General features: G+C 41.3%; 1 protein-coding gene across 1 annotated transcript in view; it reads right to left on the reverse strand.

Annotated features, from left to right (window-relative positions):
• LOC109868110 (solute carrier family 49 member 4) overlaps positions 1-16,388 on the reverse strand; it is a 65,621-nt gene extending 49,233 nt beyond the window's left edge. Inside the window, exons 1-2 of the mRNA XM_020457551.2 lie at positions 15,876-16,388; positions 10,591-10,684 (exon numbers count right to left, since the gene is read on the reverse strand). Of these exons, the coding sequence (XP_020313140.1) occupies positions 10,591-10,684; positions 15,876-16,170 (389 nt within the window). The 5' untranslated portion in view covers positions 16,171-16,388. The remainder of the gene's footprint in view (positions 1-10,590; positions 10,685-15,875) is intronic.
• Positions 16,389-17,096: the final 708 nt, after the last annotated feature.

Below are 17,096 nucleotides of genomic sequence, written 5' to 3' on the forward strand. Positions count from 1 at the left end.
AAGGCACCTAAAGGACTCTCAGACCATGAGAAACAAGATTCTCTGGTCTGATGAAATCAAGCGTCACGTCTGGAAGAAACCTGGCACAATCCCTACGGTGAAGCTTGGTGGTGGCAGATTCATGCTGTGGGCATGTTCTCAGCGGCAGGGACTGTGAGACTAGTTAGGATCGAGGGAAAGATGAACAAAGCAAAATACATAGAGATCCTTGATGAAAACATGCTCCAGTGAGCTCAGGACCTCAGACTGGGGCGAAGGTTCACCTAACAGGACAACTAACCTAAGCACACAGTCAAGACAACACAGGAGTAGCTTCGGGACAAGTCTCAATGTCCTTGAGTGGCCCAGCCAGAGCCCGGACTTGAACCCGATCGAAAATCTCTGAAAATAGCTGTGCAGAGACACTCCCCATCCAACATGACAGAGCTTGAGAGGATCTGCAGAGAATAATGGGAAAAACTCCCCAAATACAGGTGTAATTGCTGCCGAAGGTGCTTCAACAAAGTACTGAGTAAAGGGTCTGAATACTTATGTAAATGTGATATTTCAGTGTTTTATATTTAATACATTTGCAAAAATGTCTAAAAACCTGTTTTTCCTTTGTCCTTATGGGGTATTGTGTGTAGATTGATGAGGAGAAAAAACTATTTCATATATTTTGGAATAAGGCTGTAACGCAACAAAATATGGAAAAGGTCAAGAGGTCTGAATACTTTCCGAATGCACCGTAGACCAGGTTTGAGCAGAATCATACAGCATGGAGCAAAAAGTCAGGTTCAAAATGATTGGCACCTTTGATAAAGATGAGGGAAAAAAAGACTGGATAACTTATTCAAATACTGAGATATATTGTATTGTCATGATGTTGCCCTCTTTGGGTACAGCAAGCCCATCCCCCTCTCCCAGCTTCCCCCTGCCTCCTTCAACTAGGCTGCTGTGGTCAGAGAGAGGTCGTAAATTCCTGAGAAGACCCTGCCTCATGGTCACACAGTATAAGAGACGGAGTGAATTTTCATAGAGAACAAAGGAATTTCTTCCACCTCACAGAACTTGAGGTCCAAACAACATTTATATTCCGGAGAAGGTATAAAAGATCGGTGAAGAATCCAGCTACGAACTGGTCCGTTTGTTACATTTTGGTGAAGCTCATGGGAGACGGTGTGGCCACATTGCCATAACGCTGTTTATATAATAGCCTCAGATATGAGGATTACATCTAATTGTTGTATAAGATGAATGAGTGAGTATGATACTGTTTGTAAAATTGTGTGATGTGATTTAGGACTGTTTAATGAAGGAAACTCCAATTCCCTTTTGAGTTTAACTAAATCAGACGACCGCCCCTTAGCCCAGTTAGGGTCAGGCATCCTGGGACAGCCCTTTTCTGCAATTCCGAATAAAACCCAACTTTGAGAAATTATCACCAGACCATGTTTTTCTCCCTTAGGAGGGGACGAAGGTTGCAGACCATTGCTGAATCTTTTAACCATACCACGTGGTTAAACTCTTAGACAATCGATACAGACAGAATAAGACACGTCTTTGATATGAATTACTAGTCTGCAGCTAGGAATTCGGTATCATTGAACGCGAAGAACGACAACCACCGAAACATTCACTCCATAACGAAACGGATGAATGTCGCTCTGAACTATCCCCTCTAACCAAGACAGAGAGAGAGGACAAACTCTCCAACAGAAACTAACTTTTCAACAGCGATCAAGACGACACACTGAGCGTAAATATATATATTGATTGCAATTGTTCCCGAATGAGTCAGCGTTCATGTGCAAAGGATTAGCATTTCAATTGTTATAATTATCACTCTGTAGTGACTTCTCAGCTGACTCCCCCTTTTGTCCACCAAGCCGCGATGCCGGTTTAGCCCACTAGGGCACATTCCCCTATCATTTCTTCTAACCATATTTACCTTGATTATTTGTTTATGTATTTCTGTGAATTACTTAGTTAGTAATAAATAAATGATTTAAGACAATTGATGTATGGATGACTCATAGTGAAGACTGGGTTCGTGCAGATAACCAACAATTTACGACGTTTGGAATGTGACTAACGTGAGGTAAAGTAAATCATTAATTAATCAGAAGACTATGGATCAGATATGAAAATATCTGAAAGGTTATATTGGGAAATTATAACTTTGTCATTGAATATTTTCCTTGGTGCCCCGACTTCCTAGTTAATTACAGTTACATGATTAATCAGTTTGATCTCGTAACACTAATTACAGAGAATCTTTGATAAAAACTATAAGTCTTCAGTTTAATGAGGGTAAAGACACTACAGTATGCTGAAAGAAGTTGGATAATTATTTTATACTAATATCATTGCTCAGTGAAAGATTTTGTTTAACAAACAATATAATTATTTCTAAAAGGTGACAATTATTGGTACCCCTAAACATTCTTATAAAGAAAAATCGAAATAAATTAAATCTGCATTAACATTCTACTTTATTTCAGTTAATCTCTTTTTAAGAAACTGTACTGTGGCCTTCCATGGATTTCTGTTTCACTGGGGTATAAAAATTAGTTAACAAGCATGTAAAATCCCTTCGTCATCCATCGCCAATGGTTGCAATTGGTACAAATATATATATAGCAGTCCTTAGGTGCAGACCGAAGGATATAAAGGCCCTGTAAAGATTCTGTATGGAGGAAATGTCTAAGATCCCAATGTGTTCTCTAATCTCATAAAACATTTATGAAAAAGGCTGTTAAAAAAGTGCAGTTATCCTCAAGGGGAGGGTGCTGGAGAATTGAAAACAGGGGTGTCAATCATTGACACCTATCTTTGAGATTTTCTTGTATTACTAAAATGTATTTTCTGAGCAATTGTATAAAATAATAGAATCTTCCTTTTTGTTGCATACAATAGCTCAGTATTTTAATTACTCATTTTATAAAGTATTTTTATGTCATCTTTATCATTGGCAATAATTCTGGACCTGACTGTATCACTATATAAAGCAAGGGTGGGCAATAATTCTGGACCTGACTGTATCACTATATAAAGCAAGGGTGGGCAATAATTCTGGACCTGACTGTATCACTATATAAAGCAAGGGTGGGCAATAATTCTGGACCTGACTGTATCACTATATAAAGCAAGGGTGGGCAATAATTCTGGACCTGACTGTATCACTATATAAAGCAAGGGTGGGCAATAATTCTGGACCTGACTGTATCACTATATAAAGCAAGGGTGGGCAATAATTCTGGACCTGACTGTATCACTATATAAAGCAAGGGTGGGCAATAATTCTGGACCTGACTGTATCACTATATAAAGCAAGGGTGGGCAATAATTCTGGACCTGACTGTATCACTATATAAAGCAAGGGTGGGCAATAATTCTGGACCTGACTGTATCACTATATAAAGCAAGGGTGGGCAATAATTCTGGACCTGACTGTATCACTATATAAAGCAAGGGTGGGCAATAATTCTGGACCTGACTGTATCACTATATAAAGCAAGGGTGGGCAATAATTCTGGACCTGACTGTATCACTATATAAAGCAAGGGTGGGCAATAATTCTGGACCTGACTGTATCACTATATAAAGCAAGGGTGGGCAATAATTCTGGACCTGACTGTATCACTATATAAAGCAAGGGTGGGCAATAATTCTGGACCTGACTGTATCACTATATAAAGCAAGGGTGGGCAATAATTCTGAACCTGACTATATCACTATATAAAGCAAGGGTGGGCAATAACTTTGGCTTGAGGCTCACATCGGGATTTCAACATTCAACAGAGGGCCGCACAGATCATTTCTCGGACTGGCAGGTCAAAGGGCAGATATTTGAAAATATATGTAGGTCCATTATAATTTCTACACACAACAATTGTTTTACTGAAGCCTCCCGGGGGCAGTTTGAATGGACTCGGACCGTAATTTGCCCACCCGATACAGTTGAGGTCGGAAGTTTACATACACCTTAGCCAAATACATTTAAACTCAGTTTTTCACAATTCCTGATATTTAATCATAGTAAAAATTCCCTGTCTTTGGTCAGTTAGGATCACCACTTCATTTTAAGAATGTGAAATTTCAGAATAATAGTTGAGAGAATGATTTATTTCAGCTTTTATTTCTTCACATTCCCAGTGGGTCAGAAGTTTACATACACTCAATTGCTTAACTTGGGTCAAACTTTTCGGGTAGACTTCCACAACCTTCTCATAATAAGTTGGGTGAATTTTGGAACATTCCTCCTGACAGAGCTGGTGTAACTGAGTCAGGCCTCCTTGCCCGCACACACTTTTTCAATTCTGACCACACATTTTCTATAGGATTGAGGTCAGGGCTTTGTGATGTGTGGTGGCTTATTTCTGCTTTACCAAATGAGGAGAGTTAAACTTCACACACCAGTCAGAGTTATACTTAAAGTACATCTTAAATAATAAGAGCTTTGCAATAGCCTTTTGACTTTCAATGATGCGCCATCTCTAATGAACCAATGAAAGTACCAACAGAAAAGTACAAAGATCTTTTATAGCCAAGATACACTCCTCTCAACTTACATGACGAACCACAGATCTTAGGAACAGTTCACAAAGGGACTTTATAATTGAGAAAGGAGTATTCCTTAGCCAGACAACAATCACTATAAATTATCGTTCAGTTTGGTCCCTAAGACGAGGTTCTAATCTCGTTCCTAGTAATTCATAGCACAGAACCATTACCTCATGTTATCTGGAATGCTCTTTAGGTTTTATCACCCAAAGACATCGTAAATCTCCTCTGTCAGTGCTCTCTCAGAGGCCCATCTTCAGTGGAACACACACACATAATAGTTAACAGAATACTCTATTATGTCGAATAAAACAATCATTATAATGCAATATAAGCATTATAACATAATCTTGCAATTTTCCACAACTGATGGCCACTCCAATACCTTGACTTTGTTGTCCTTAAGCCATTTTGCCAGAACTTTGGAAGAATGCTTGGGGTCATTGTCCATTTGGAAGACCCATTTGCGACCAAGCTTTAACTTCCTGACTGATGTCATGAGATGTTGTTTCAATATATCCACAGAATTTTCCTCCCTCATGATGCCATCAATTTTGTGAAGTGCACCAGTCCCTCCTGCAGCAAAGCACCCCCACAACATGATGCTGCCATCCCCGTTCTTCACGGTTGGGATGGTGTTCTTCAGCTTGCAAGCCTCACGCTCTTTCCTCCAAACATAACGATGGTCATTATGGCCAAACAGTTCTATTTTTGTTTCATCAGACCAGAGGAAAGTTCTCCAAAAAGTACAATCTTTGTCCCCATGTGCAGTTGCAAACCGTAGTCTGGCTTTTTATGACGGTTTTGGAGCAGTGGCTTCTTCCTTGCTGAGCGGCCTTTCATGTTATGTCGATATAGGACTATTTTTACTGTGGATATAGACACAAGGTCCTTTGCTGTTGTTCTGGGATTGATTTGCACTTTTCTCACCAAAGTACGTTCATCTCTAGGAGACAGAACGCCATACAGCGTTCCTGAGCGGTATGACGGCTGCGTGGTCTCATGGTGTTAATGCTTGTTTGTTATTGTTTGTACAGATGAACGTGGTACCTTCAGGCATTTGGACATTTCTCCCAAAGATGAAACAGACTTGTGGAGGTCTACAATTTGTTTTCTGAGGTCTTGGATGATTTCTTTTGATTTTCCCTCAATGTCAAGCAAAGAGGCACTGAGTTTGAAGGTAGGCCTTCCACAGGTACACCTCCAATTTACTCAAATGGTGTCAATTAGCCTATCAGAAGCTTCTAAAGCCATGACATCATTTTCTGGAATTTTCCAAGCTGTTTAAAGGCACAGCCAACTTAGTGTATGTAAACTTCTGACCCACTGGAATTGTGATAGAGTGAATTATAAGTGAAATAATTTGTCTGTAAACAATTGTTGGAACAATTACTTGTGTCATGCACAAAGTAGATGTCCTAACCGACTTGCCAAAACTATAGTTTGTTAACATGAAATTTGTGGAGTAGGTGAAAAATGAGTTTGAATGACTCCAACCGAAGTGTATATGTAAACTTCCGACTTCAACTGTGTATACAGTATGGACCGGGTTGATCATGAGCCACCAGTAACTCTCTGGCCACCTAGGAGTAGCTCACCAAACAATTCTGAAAGTACATGAAATGTTCACGTGTTCTACCTCACAAGAATCAGACACTGCAACCTCCCAGCAACAAAACATTGACATTATTTAACCCCTGGTTAGCCAGTATTGGCTTTAAAAGCCAAACCCGTAGCACGCGCTCCAGCAGGTATATTTCACTGGTCACCCCCAAAGCCAATACCTAATTTGGCTGCCTTTCCTTCCAGTTCTCTGCTGCCAATGACTGGAACGAACTGCAAAAATCACTGAAGCTTGAGACTCATTTCTCCCTCACTAACTTTAAGCACCAGCTGTCAGAGCAGCTCACAGATCACTGCACCTGTACATAGCCCATCTGTAAATAGCCCATCCAACTACCTCATCCCCATATTGTATTTATTTATCTATCTTGTTCCTTTGCACCCCAGTATCTCTACTTGCACATTCATCTTCTGCAAATCTATCACTCCAGTGTTTAATTGCTATATTGTAATTACTTCACCACCATGTCCTATTTATTGCCTTACCTCCCTTATCTTACCTCATTTGCACACACTGTATATATTATTTTTCAACTGGATTATTGATTGTATGTTTGTTTATTCCATGTGTAACTCTGTGTTGTTGTGTGTCGAACTGCTTTGCTTTATCTTGGCCAGCTCGTCATTGTAAATGAGAACTTGTTCTCAACTAGCCTACCGTTTTAAATAAAGGTGAAATATATATACAATTTATTTGCAAATTATGGTGGAAAATAAGTATTTGGTCACCTACAAACAAGCAAGATTTCTGGCTCTCACAGACCTGTAACTTCTTCTTTAAGAGGCTCCTCTGTCCTCCACTCGTTACCTGTATTAATGGCACCTGTTTGAACTTGTTATCAGTATAAAAGACACCTGTCCACAACCTCAAACAGTCACACTCCAAACTCCACTATGGCCAAGACCAAAGAGCTGTCAAAAAATTGTAGACCTGCACCAGGCTGGGAAGACTGAATCTGCAATAGGTAAGCAGCTTGGTTTGAAGAAATCAACTGTGGGAGCAATTATTAGGAAATGGAAGACATACAAGACCACTGATAATCTCCCTCGATCTGGGGCTCCACGCAAGATCTCACCCCGTAGGGTCAAAATGATCACAAGAACGGTGAGCAAAAATCCCAGAACCATAAGGCGGGACCTAGTGAATGACCTGCAGAGCTGGGACCAAAGTAACAAAGCCTACCATCAGTAACACACTACGCTGCCAGGGACTCAAATCCTGCAGTGCAAGACGTGTCCCCCTGCTTAAGCCAGTACATGTCCAGGCACGTCTGAAGTTTGCTAGAGAGCATTTGGATGATCCAGAAGAAGATTGGGAGAATGTCATATGGTCAGATGAAACCAAAATATAACTTTTTGGTAAAAACTCAACTCGTTGTGTTTGGAGGACAAAGAATGCTGAGTGTTCCAAAGAACACCATACCTACTGTGAAGCATGGGGGTGGAAACATCATGCTTTGGGGCCGTTTTTCTGCAACGGGACCAGGACGACTGATCCGTGTAAAGGAAAGAATGAATGGGGCCATGTATCGTGAAAGTTTGAGTGAAAACCTCCTTCCATCAGCAAGGGCATTGAAGATGAAACGTGGCTGGGTCTTTCAGCATGACAATGATCCCAAACACACCGCCCGGGCAAGAAGGAGTGGCTTCGTAAGAAGCATTTCAAGGTCCCGGAGTGGCCTAGCCAGTCTCCAGATCTCGACCCCATAGAAAATCTTTGGAGGGAGTTGAAAGTCCGTGCTGCCCAGAAACAGCCCCAAAACATCACTGCTCTAGAGGATATCTGCATGGAGGAATGGGCCAAAATACCAGCAACAGTGTGTGAAAACATTGTGAAGACTTACAGAAAACATTTGACCTCTGTCATTGCCAACAAAGGGTATATAACAAAGTATTGCAAATAAATTCATAAAAAATCCTACAATGTGATTTTCTGGATTTCTTCCCCTCATTTTGTCTGTCATAGTTGAAGTGTACCTATGATGAAAATTACAGGCCTCTTTCATCTTTTTAAGTGGGAGAACTTGCACAATTGGTGGCTGACTAAATACTTTTTTGCCCCACTGTATATATATTTTTAAACCAAACACATTATCTGCCAATTAATTTCCAGCAATATTGCCCATCTGTCTGTGTGGTGCGCGTGTTTGTCTATCACTCCGTGTGTAGACAGTTGATGTGATAACAAACTTGTGGATTGACAGAAATACTTTCACCAAAACCTCCTAAATTAATTGTTAACTGCATAGTAGGCTTACCTGGCAGACGTATAGTACCAGTCAAAGGTTTAGACACACCTACTCATTCAAGGGTTTTACTTAATTTTTTACTATTTTCTACATTGTAGAATAATAGTGAAGACATCAAAACTATGAAATAACACATATGTAGTAACCAAAACAAGTGTTAAACATATCAAAATATATTTTATATTTAAGATTCTTCAAAATAGCCTTCCTTTGCCTTTGACAACTTTGGACACTCTTGGCATTCTCTCAACCAGCTTCATGAGGTAGTCACCTGGAATTACATTTCAATTAACAGGTGTGCCTTGTTAAAAGTTAATTTGTAGAATATCTTTCCATCTTAATGCATTTGAGCCAGTCAGTTGTGTTGTGACAAGGTAGTGGTGGTATACAGAAGATGTCCAAGTCCATAGTATGGCACGAACAGCTCAAATAAGCAAAGAGAAATTACAGTCAATCAATATTTTAAGACATGAAGATCAGTCAGTGCGGAAAATGTCTTAAAGTGCAGTCGCAAAAACCATCAAGCGCTATGATGAAACTGGCTCTCATGAGGACTGCCACAGAAAAGGTAGACCCAGAGTTACCTCTGCTGCAGAGGAGAAGTTCATTAGAGTTACCTGTCTCAGAAATTGCAGCCTAAATAAATGCTTCACAGAGTTCAAGTAACAGACACATCTCAACATCAACTGTTCAGAGGAGACTGTGTGAATCAGGTCTTCATGGTCAAATTTCTGCAAAGAAACCACTACTAAAGGACACCAATAAGAAGAAGAGACTTGCTTGGGCCAAGAAACAAGAAACTGACATTAGACGGGTGTAAATCTGTCCTTTGGTCTGATGAGTCCAAATGAGAGATTTCTGGTTCCAACCGCCGTGTCTTTGTGAGACGCAGAGTAGGTGAACGGATGATATCCGCATGTGCGGTTCCCGCCATGAAGCATGGAGGAGGTGTCGTGATGGTGCTTTGCTGGTGACACTGTGTGATTTATTTAGAATTCAAGGTACACTTAACCAGCATGGCTACCACAGCATTCTAAAGCAATACACTTTGACACATGCAACAACACAGAGTCACACATGGAATAAACAAACATACAATCAATAATACCCCATCTGGTTTGCGCTTGGTGGGACTATCATTTACTTTTCAACAGGATAATGACCCAACACACCTCCAAGCTGTGTAAGGGCTATATTACCAAGGAGAGTGATGGAGTGCTGCATCAGATTACCTGGCCTCCACAATCACCTGACCTCAACCCAATTGAGATGTATTGGGATGAGTTGGACCGCAGAGTGAAAGAAAAGCAGCCAACAAGTGCTCAGCATATGTGGGAACTCCATCAAGACTGTTGGAAAATCATTCCAGGTGAAGCTGGTTGGGAGAATGCCAAGAGTGTGCAAAGCTGCCATCAAGGCAAATAGGTGGATACTTCAAAGGATCTAAAATCTAAAATATATTTTGATTTGTTAAACACTTTTTTGGATACTACATGATTCCATGTGTTATTTCATAGTTGTGATGTCTTCACTATTATTTACAATATATAAAATAGATTTTTTTAAATAATTGAATGGGTAGGTGTGTCCAAACTTTTGACTGGTATCTAATATTTGTTATTTGCAAACTAGGCCCTGAAATGAGCAGCAGCAGTACAGAACCATCACTAGACAGGCAAATTAGACGGCACATTCCTCACTCACTAGATGCGCAATAAAAAATAAATAATCTACTTGTTAGTTTTCTTCCAGACCCCCACAAGAAATGGTCTTCTGTTGTAATTTAAGCATTTACATGAATATTCAATTACATTGTTTCTCTATAAATAATTGTAATGTAGAGAGTGAAAAACAAAAACCAGGAAAAATTCAACTGAGAACATAATTTGGGAAAATATCAAACATAATTTGGAGAGAGAAAATCACAGATTTTATAGGGCCATCCTTTTATTAAGAGTTGTTTATTTACCATTATTTATTTGACCAAGTATGTTGACAGAAAACGTTATTGTGTACAGTAAGGACCAGTGGAAGAGTTGCAGGCAAGATGAAAAGAGAATAATTTGAAAGTTTGAAAAGAAATGAGTAGCTCTCATGCTAGAAAAGGTTGCGGACACCTGGTATGGACTATATATAAAGTATATAGCATGGCTCTGGGAGTGAGGGTTGTTACCATCGTCTTAGATGTTGTTCTGGTACAGGGACACTTCGCAGCACTGCCCCAATCACCATGAAGAAGGCTGACAGTAGAAGAGACACCCGCAGACCTGCAGCACAAGAGGGGAGAGATGTAGCATGAAAGGGGCGAGGTGGAGAAAGAGGGGAGAGATGGAGAGAGAGTAAAGAGAAGAGGGGAGACAGCGATGGGAGAGGTGGGGTTGAAGTAGGTTAGTTTGGGGACTAGAGAGAGAAAAATGGGAGGTTATTCTGTATAACTGTTCCAAATGTTACAGTACTACTACACAGTGCATTCGGAAAGTATTCAAACCACTTTACTTTTTCCATTTTGTTAAGTTACAGCCTTATTCTAAAATGGATTCAAAAAAACATTTCATCAATTTACACACAATACCACCTAATGACTAAATGAAAACAGGCTTTAAGAAATGTTTGCTAATTTATAAAAAATTAAAAACAGAAATACCTTATTTACATAAGTATTCAGACCCTTTGCTATGAGACTCAAATTGAGCTCAGGTGCATCCTGCTTCCATTGATCATCCTTGAGATGTTTCTACAACTTGGAGTCAACCTGTGGTAAATTCAATTGATTGGACATGATTTGGAAAGGCACACATCTGTCTATATAAGGACTCACAGTTGACAGTGTATGTCAGAGCAAAACCAAGCCAGGTGGTCGAAGGAATTGTCCGTAGAGACAGGATTGAGTCAAGGCACAGATCTGGTCCCCAACAAAACAGTGGCCTCCATCATTCTTAAATGGAAGACGTTTGGAACCACCAAGACTCTTCCTAGTGCTGGCCGCCCGGCCAAACTGAGCAATCGGGGAGGGCCTTGGTCAGGGAGGTGACCAAGAACCCAATGGTCACTCTGGAGCTCTGCCAGAGTTCCTCTGTGAAGATGGGATTACATTCCTGAAGGACAACCATCTCTGCACCACTCTACCAATCAGGCATTTCTGTTATACTGGCCAGCAAGAGCCACTCAGTAAAAGGCACATGACAGCCTGCTTGGAGTTTGCCAAAAGGCACCTAAAGACTCTCAGACCATAAGAAACAAGAATCTCTGGTCTGATGAATCTAAGATTGAAGTCATTGGCCTGAATGCCAAGTGTCACTTCTTTTTTTCCCCCTTGTTTTATTATTTTTGTTTTATTTTACCCCCTTTTTCGTGGTATCCAATTAGTAGCAGTTACTGTCTTGTCTCATCGCTGCAACTCCTGTACAGACTCAGGAGAGGCAAAGGTCGAGAGCCATGCGTCCTTCGAAACACAACCCAACCAAGCCGCACTGCTTCTTGACACAATGCACATCCAACCCGGAAGTCAGCCGCACCAATGTGTCGGAGGAAACACCATACACCTAGCGACCTGGGCAGCGTGCACTGCGCCCGGCCCGCCACAGGAGTCCCTAGTGCGCGATGAGACAAGGATATCCCCTGCCGGCCAAACCCTTCCTAACCCGGACAACGCTGGGCCAATTGTGCGTCGCCCCATGAGCCTCCTGGTCGCGGCCGGCTGCAGCAGAGCCTGGGCTCGAACCCAGAATCTCTGGTGGCACAGCTAGGCCACTGCGCCACCCGGGAGGCCCGCCAAGTGTCATTTCTGGAGGAAACCTGGCATCATCCCTTCGGTGAAGCATGGTGTTGGCAGCATCATGCTGTGGGCAACAACCCTAAGCAACAACCCTAAGCACACAGCCAAGAAAATGCAGTAGTGGCTTCGGGACAAGTCTCTGAATGTCCTTGAAATGGCCCCGCCAGAACCCGGACTTGAACCCGATCGAAGATCTCTGGACTGTAGAGACCTGAAAATAGCTGTGCAGTGACGCTCCCCATCCAACCTGGGAGAAATACAGGTGTGCCAAGCTTGTGGTGTCTTAACCAAGAAGACTCAATGCTGTAATCGCTGCCAAAGGTGCTTCAACAAATTACTGAGTAAAGTGTCTGAATAGTTATGCAAATGTGATATTTCTGTTTTTCATTTTTAATCTATTATATGTCCCCAAAAACTTTTTTTGCCTTGTCATTATGGGGTATTGTGTGTAGAATGAGGGAAAAAAATATTTAATACATTTTAGAATAAGGCTGTATCAAAATGTGGAAAAAGTCAAGAGGTCTGAATAATTTCCGAATGCACTGTATATACAAAAGTATGTGGACACCACTTCAAATTAGTGGACTATGCTATTTCAGCCACACCCGTTGCTGAATGGTGTATAAAATCGAGCAAACAGCCATGCAATTTCCATAGACAAATATTGGCAGTAGAATGGCCTTCCTGAATAGCTCAGTGACTTTCAACATGGCACCATCATAGGATGCCACCTTCCCAACAAAGTCAGTTAGTCAAATTTCTGCCCTGCTAGAGCTGCCCCAGTCAACTGCAAGTGCTGTTATTGTGAAGGGGTAACATCTAGGAGCAACAACGGCTCAGCCGCGAAGTGGTAGGCCACACAAGCTCACAGAACGGGACCGTCAAGTGCTGAAGCGTGTAAAAATTCTGTCCACGGTTGTGACACTCACTGTGTTCCAAACTGCCTCTGGAAGCAACGTAAGAACAAGAACTGTCGTCGGGAGCTTCATTAAATTCATTTCCATGGCCGAGCAGCCGCACACATGCCTATGATCACCATGCGCAATGGCAAGCGTCGGCTGGAGTGGCCATTGGACTCTGGAGCAGTGGAAACGCATTATCTGGAGTGATGAGTCACACTTCACCATCTGTTAGTCTGACGAACTAATTTGGGTTTGGAGAATGCCAGGAGAACGCTACCTGCCCTAATGCATAGTGTCAACTGTAAAGTTTGGTGGAGGAGGAATAATGATATGGGGCTATTTTCATGGTTCGGGCTATGCCCGTAAGTTCCAATGAAGGCAAATCTTAATGCTACATCATACAATGGCATTCTAGACGATTATGTGCTTCCAACTTTGTGGAAACAGTTTTAGGAATGCCCTTTCCTGTTTCAGGACGATAATGCCCCCGTGCAAAGCGAGGTCCATACAGAAATGGTTTGTCATAATCGGTGTGGAAGAACTTGACTGGCTGGTACAGAGCCCTGACTGCAACCCCATCGATCACCTTTGGGATGAATTAGAACTCTGACTGCGAGCCAGGCCTAATCGCCCAACATCAGTGCCTGACCTCACTAATGCTCTTGTGGCTGAATGGAAGCAAGTCACCACAGCAATGTTCCAACAAGGCTTCCCAGAAGACTGGAGGCTGTTATAGCAGCAAAGGGAGACCAAGTCCATGCCCATGACTTTGGAATGAGAGATGTTCGACGAGCAGGTGTATAATTTTGTATAATTGTTGAGATCATTCTAAACATTATCCCAAATATGAATCACTAGTCCCCAGTCAACTCCCCCCAAACCACAACATCCCAGTTCTCTTCCTCATATACACACCCAGAGAAATGCAGCTTCCTTTCTGACTTAAGTCTACATTTTCAGTTTCCACCACATGACCATCATTTAAGAGAACTTCTGTTCCCCTAGTCATTATCTGTTCCCCAATTTCCTCTTGGTAGTGATGAGTGCGAGTCACTAGCTGAAAAGTACACAATTGGTGACAAATTGATAATCCTATCATCAGATAAACTAAATCTGATTTTGATCACTGCCTAGTTAATTAATGGTTTAATAAATACAAATAAAATAAAGAAATGTTAGGGAAACATGAATTCTGTATCTCCGAATGTTTCTGCGGGTTCCCTTTAGGAAATCTGTTCCTGTCTGTCAGATCTCCATGTACTAAAGATGGCACAACTAAACAATGGCAGATACTGGTATGTGGATCCTGTGTACAAAATACATTTCATTCTAATCTCTACCAGACAGTCATTGGAGCTGCTTTTCATCGGGGGTTGGCCTACATACTACAGTAGCAAAACATTATATTACAATGTATGACCTGTTTAGATTATGTAACACCCATAGCACCGTCATCATTTTGTTTTAGAGAGACAGTCATGTCCCTAGATGACTAACTAACCACATGACAAACTTATGACAAATGCCCTTTGCTTTAATATGCTTTATATGTTATTTGCTTTTATGTTTCCTGGGGGATAAATGAACTGTTTTTGTCACCTGACAGTGTGTTCTGTGTGTTAGATGGGTGTTAGCTAACGGTGTCAATCAAGTGATGTGGAGGAACTGGTTTGGTTTGGTGGTTAGCTAGCCTGTATGGGAGCACTTGTCACGACACTTATACATGGCTCCTTTTAAGTGTTAGGGCAAAAACTATTCCCTCTCAGGAGACTGAAAAGATTTGGCATTGGTCCTCAGATCCTCAAAAGGTTCTTCAGCTGCACCATCACTGCCTGGTATGGCAACTGCTCGGCCGCCGACCACAAGGCACTACAGAGAGTAGTGCGTACGGCCCAGTACATCACTGGGGCCAAGCTTCCTGCCATCCAGGACCTACATTCCAGGCGGTGTCAGAGGAAGGCCCTAAAAATTGGCCCTAAAAATTGTCAAAGACCCCAGCCACCATAGTCATAGACTGTTCTCTCTGCTACCGCACGGCAAGCGGTACCGGAGCGCCAAGTCTAGGTCCAAGAGGCTTCTAAACAGCTTCTACCCCCAAGACATAATAAGACTCCTAAACACCTAATCAAATGGCTACCCAGACTATTTGCATTGTCCCCCTTTTTTTACACCGCTGCTACTCTCTGTTGTTATCATCTATGCATAGTCACTTTAATAACTCTACCTACATGTACATATTACCTCAACTAACCAGTTCCCCTGCACATTGACTCTGTACCGATACACCCCTGTATATAGTCTCGCTATTGTTATTTTGCTTGTTTTATTTATTATTACTTGTTACTTTTATTTCTTATCCGTATTTTTTTAACTGCATTGTTGGTTAGGGGCTCATAAGTAAGCATTTCACTGTAACGTCTACACCTGTTGTATTCGGTGCATGTGACTAATACAATTTGATTTGAACAACAGCATTGCAACTAGGTCAGTCTGAGGGAAATGTTAAGATGTTACTTTGTTTCCTTTCTTGTGGTTGATTTGGTTTGGAGGGTGGGGGGGGGGGGTAGCTTAGCTGATCAACTTTGATCTATGATTTCTCAGAAATATCTTATCTTGAAAGTTTTCTAGGGATTTGTGTGTCAACAATTCACAACTTCATGCACTGTAATAAAACTATATAATGTTGGAATGGAGACAAACATTTTTTTAAATGACATAAAGGAAAGTACATTGTGTTCCAGTACAGTATTGTCAACTGTCATTTAGAACAAAACAACTCACCCTTTTTGTCCATTAGCCATATAAATAGCAGCCAAGGCGCGAACCCCACTGGCCCCCAAAGAACAAGCACGGCGATGTCAGATTTGGTGAAATCGTACGCATGCATGGCAGAGTTCTGAATTGGGCCCCAGGTGTTCCATACTATCCCTTGCATGAACGCCAACAAGGAAAACAGAGTCAGAACCAGCCATCTTCTCCCGTAGACTTGGCTGTAAACTGGCTGAATGCTCGTCTCGCGGTCAGGAGGAACAAGAAGAGGTTCCCTTTCACCCTCTGTGCTCGAAGCAGCACCCATCGCATTTGATACAATGTAGCGTTCGTTCAGCAGCGATTTAGTCCGCGCGCTATGTCCAATATTCGATTACACAATGGCAACAAATGTACCGGTATCTAACTTCAATATCAGTTGCCCAGAGAAACAACAACAATCGATGTCATTGCTACTTCACTGCGCATGCCTGGACGTTCACGGAAATGGTCACAATTCTGAAAGCGAAACCTGGGATGTACAGTAGGCATTACTATTAGTTGGATTCCGTTGAAAAACGTTTCGTCTGTTGCAAAACGTTTTGCAACGACAAATTAATGTAGGTCCCGCTCCGTTTAGCTCCTTTAGCTAGTGTTGCTTCAGTTTGGTTCCTAAAGTAAACGGTAAACAATTTCCGTTGTAAAACATTTTGCAATAGATGAAACATTTTCCAGCGGAATCCGACTAAATTAAATCAAATTTGATTTGTCACATACACATGATTAGCATATGTTATTGAGGGTGTAGCGAAATGCCTGTGCTTCTAGCTCCGACAGTGCAGTAATATCTAACAAGTAATATTTAACAAATTACACGACATATACCCAATATACACAAATCTAGGTAGGAATGAATTAAGACTATATTCATATGAATGAGCGATGTCAGAGCAGAACGGACTAAGATACAGTAGAATAGTATAGAATACAGTATATACATATGAGATGAGTAATTCAAGATATGTAAACATTATTATGTGAATGAGATACCGTATAATAGTATAGAAAACAGTATATACATATGAGATGAGTAATGCCAGATATTTAAACATTAAGTGACTAAGATACCGTAGAATAGTATAGAATACAGTATATACATATGAGATGAGTAATGCCAGATATGTAAACATTATTAAAGTGACTAGTGTTCCATTCCTTAAAGTGGCCAGTGATTTCTAGTCTATGCCTATAGGC

The sequence above is a fragment of the Oncorhynchus kisutch genome, linkage group LG2 (assembly GCF_002021735.2).
Source record: "Oncorhynchus kisutch isolate 150728-3 linkage group LG2, Okis_V2, whole genome shotgun sequence".
In the NCBI taxonomy this organism is placed as follows: Eukaryota; Metazoa; Chordata; class Actinopteri; order Salmoniformes; family Salmonidae; genus Oncorhynchus; species Oncorhynchus kisutch.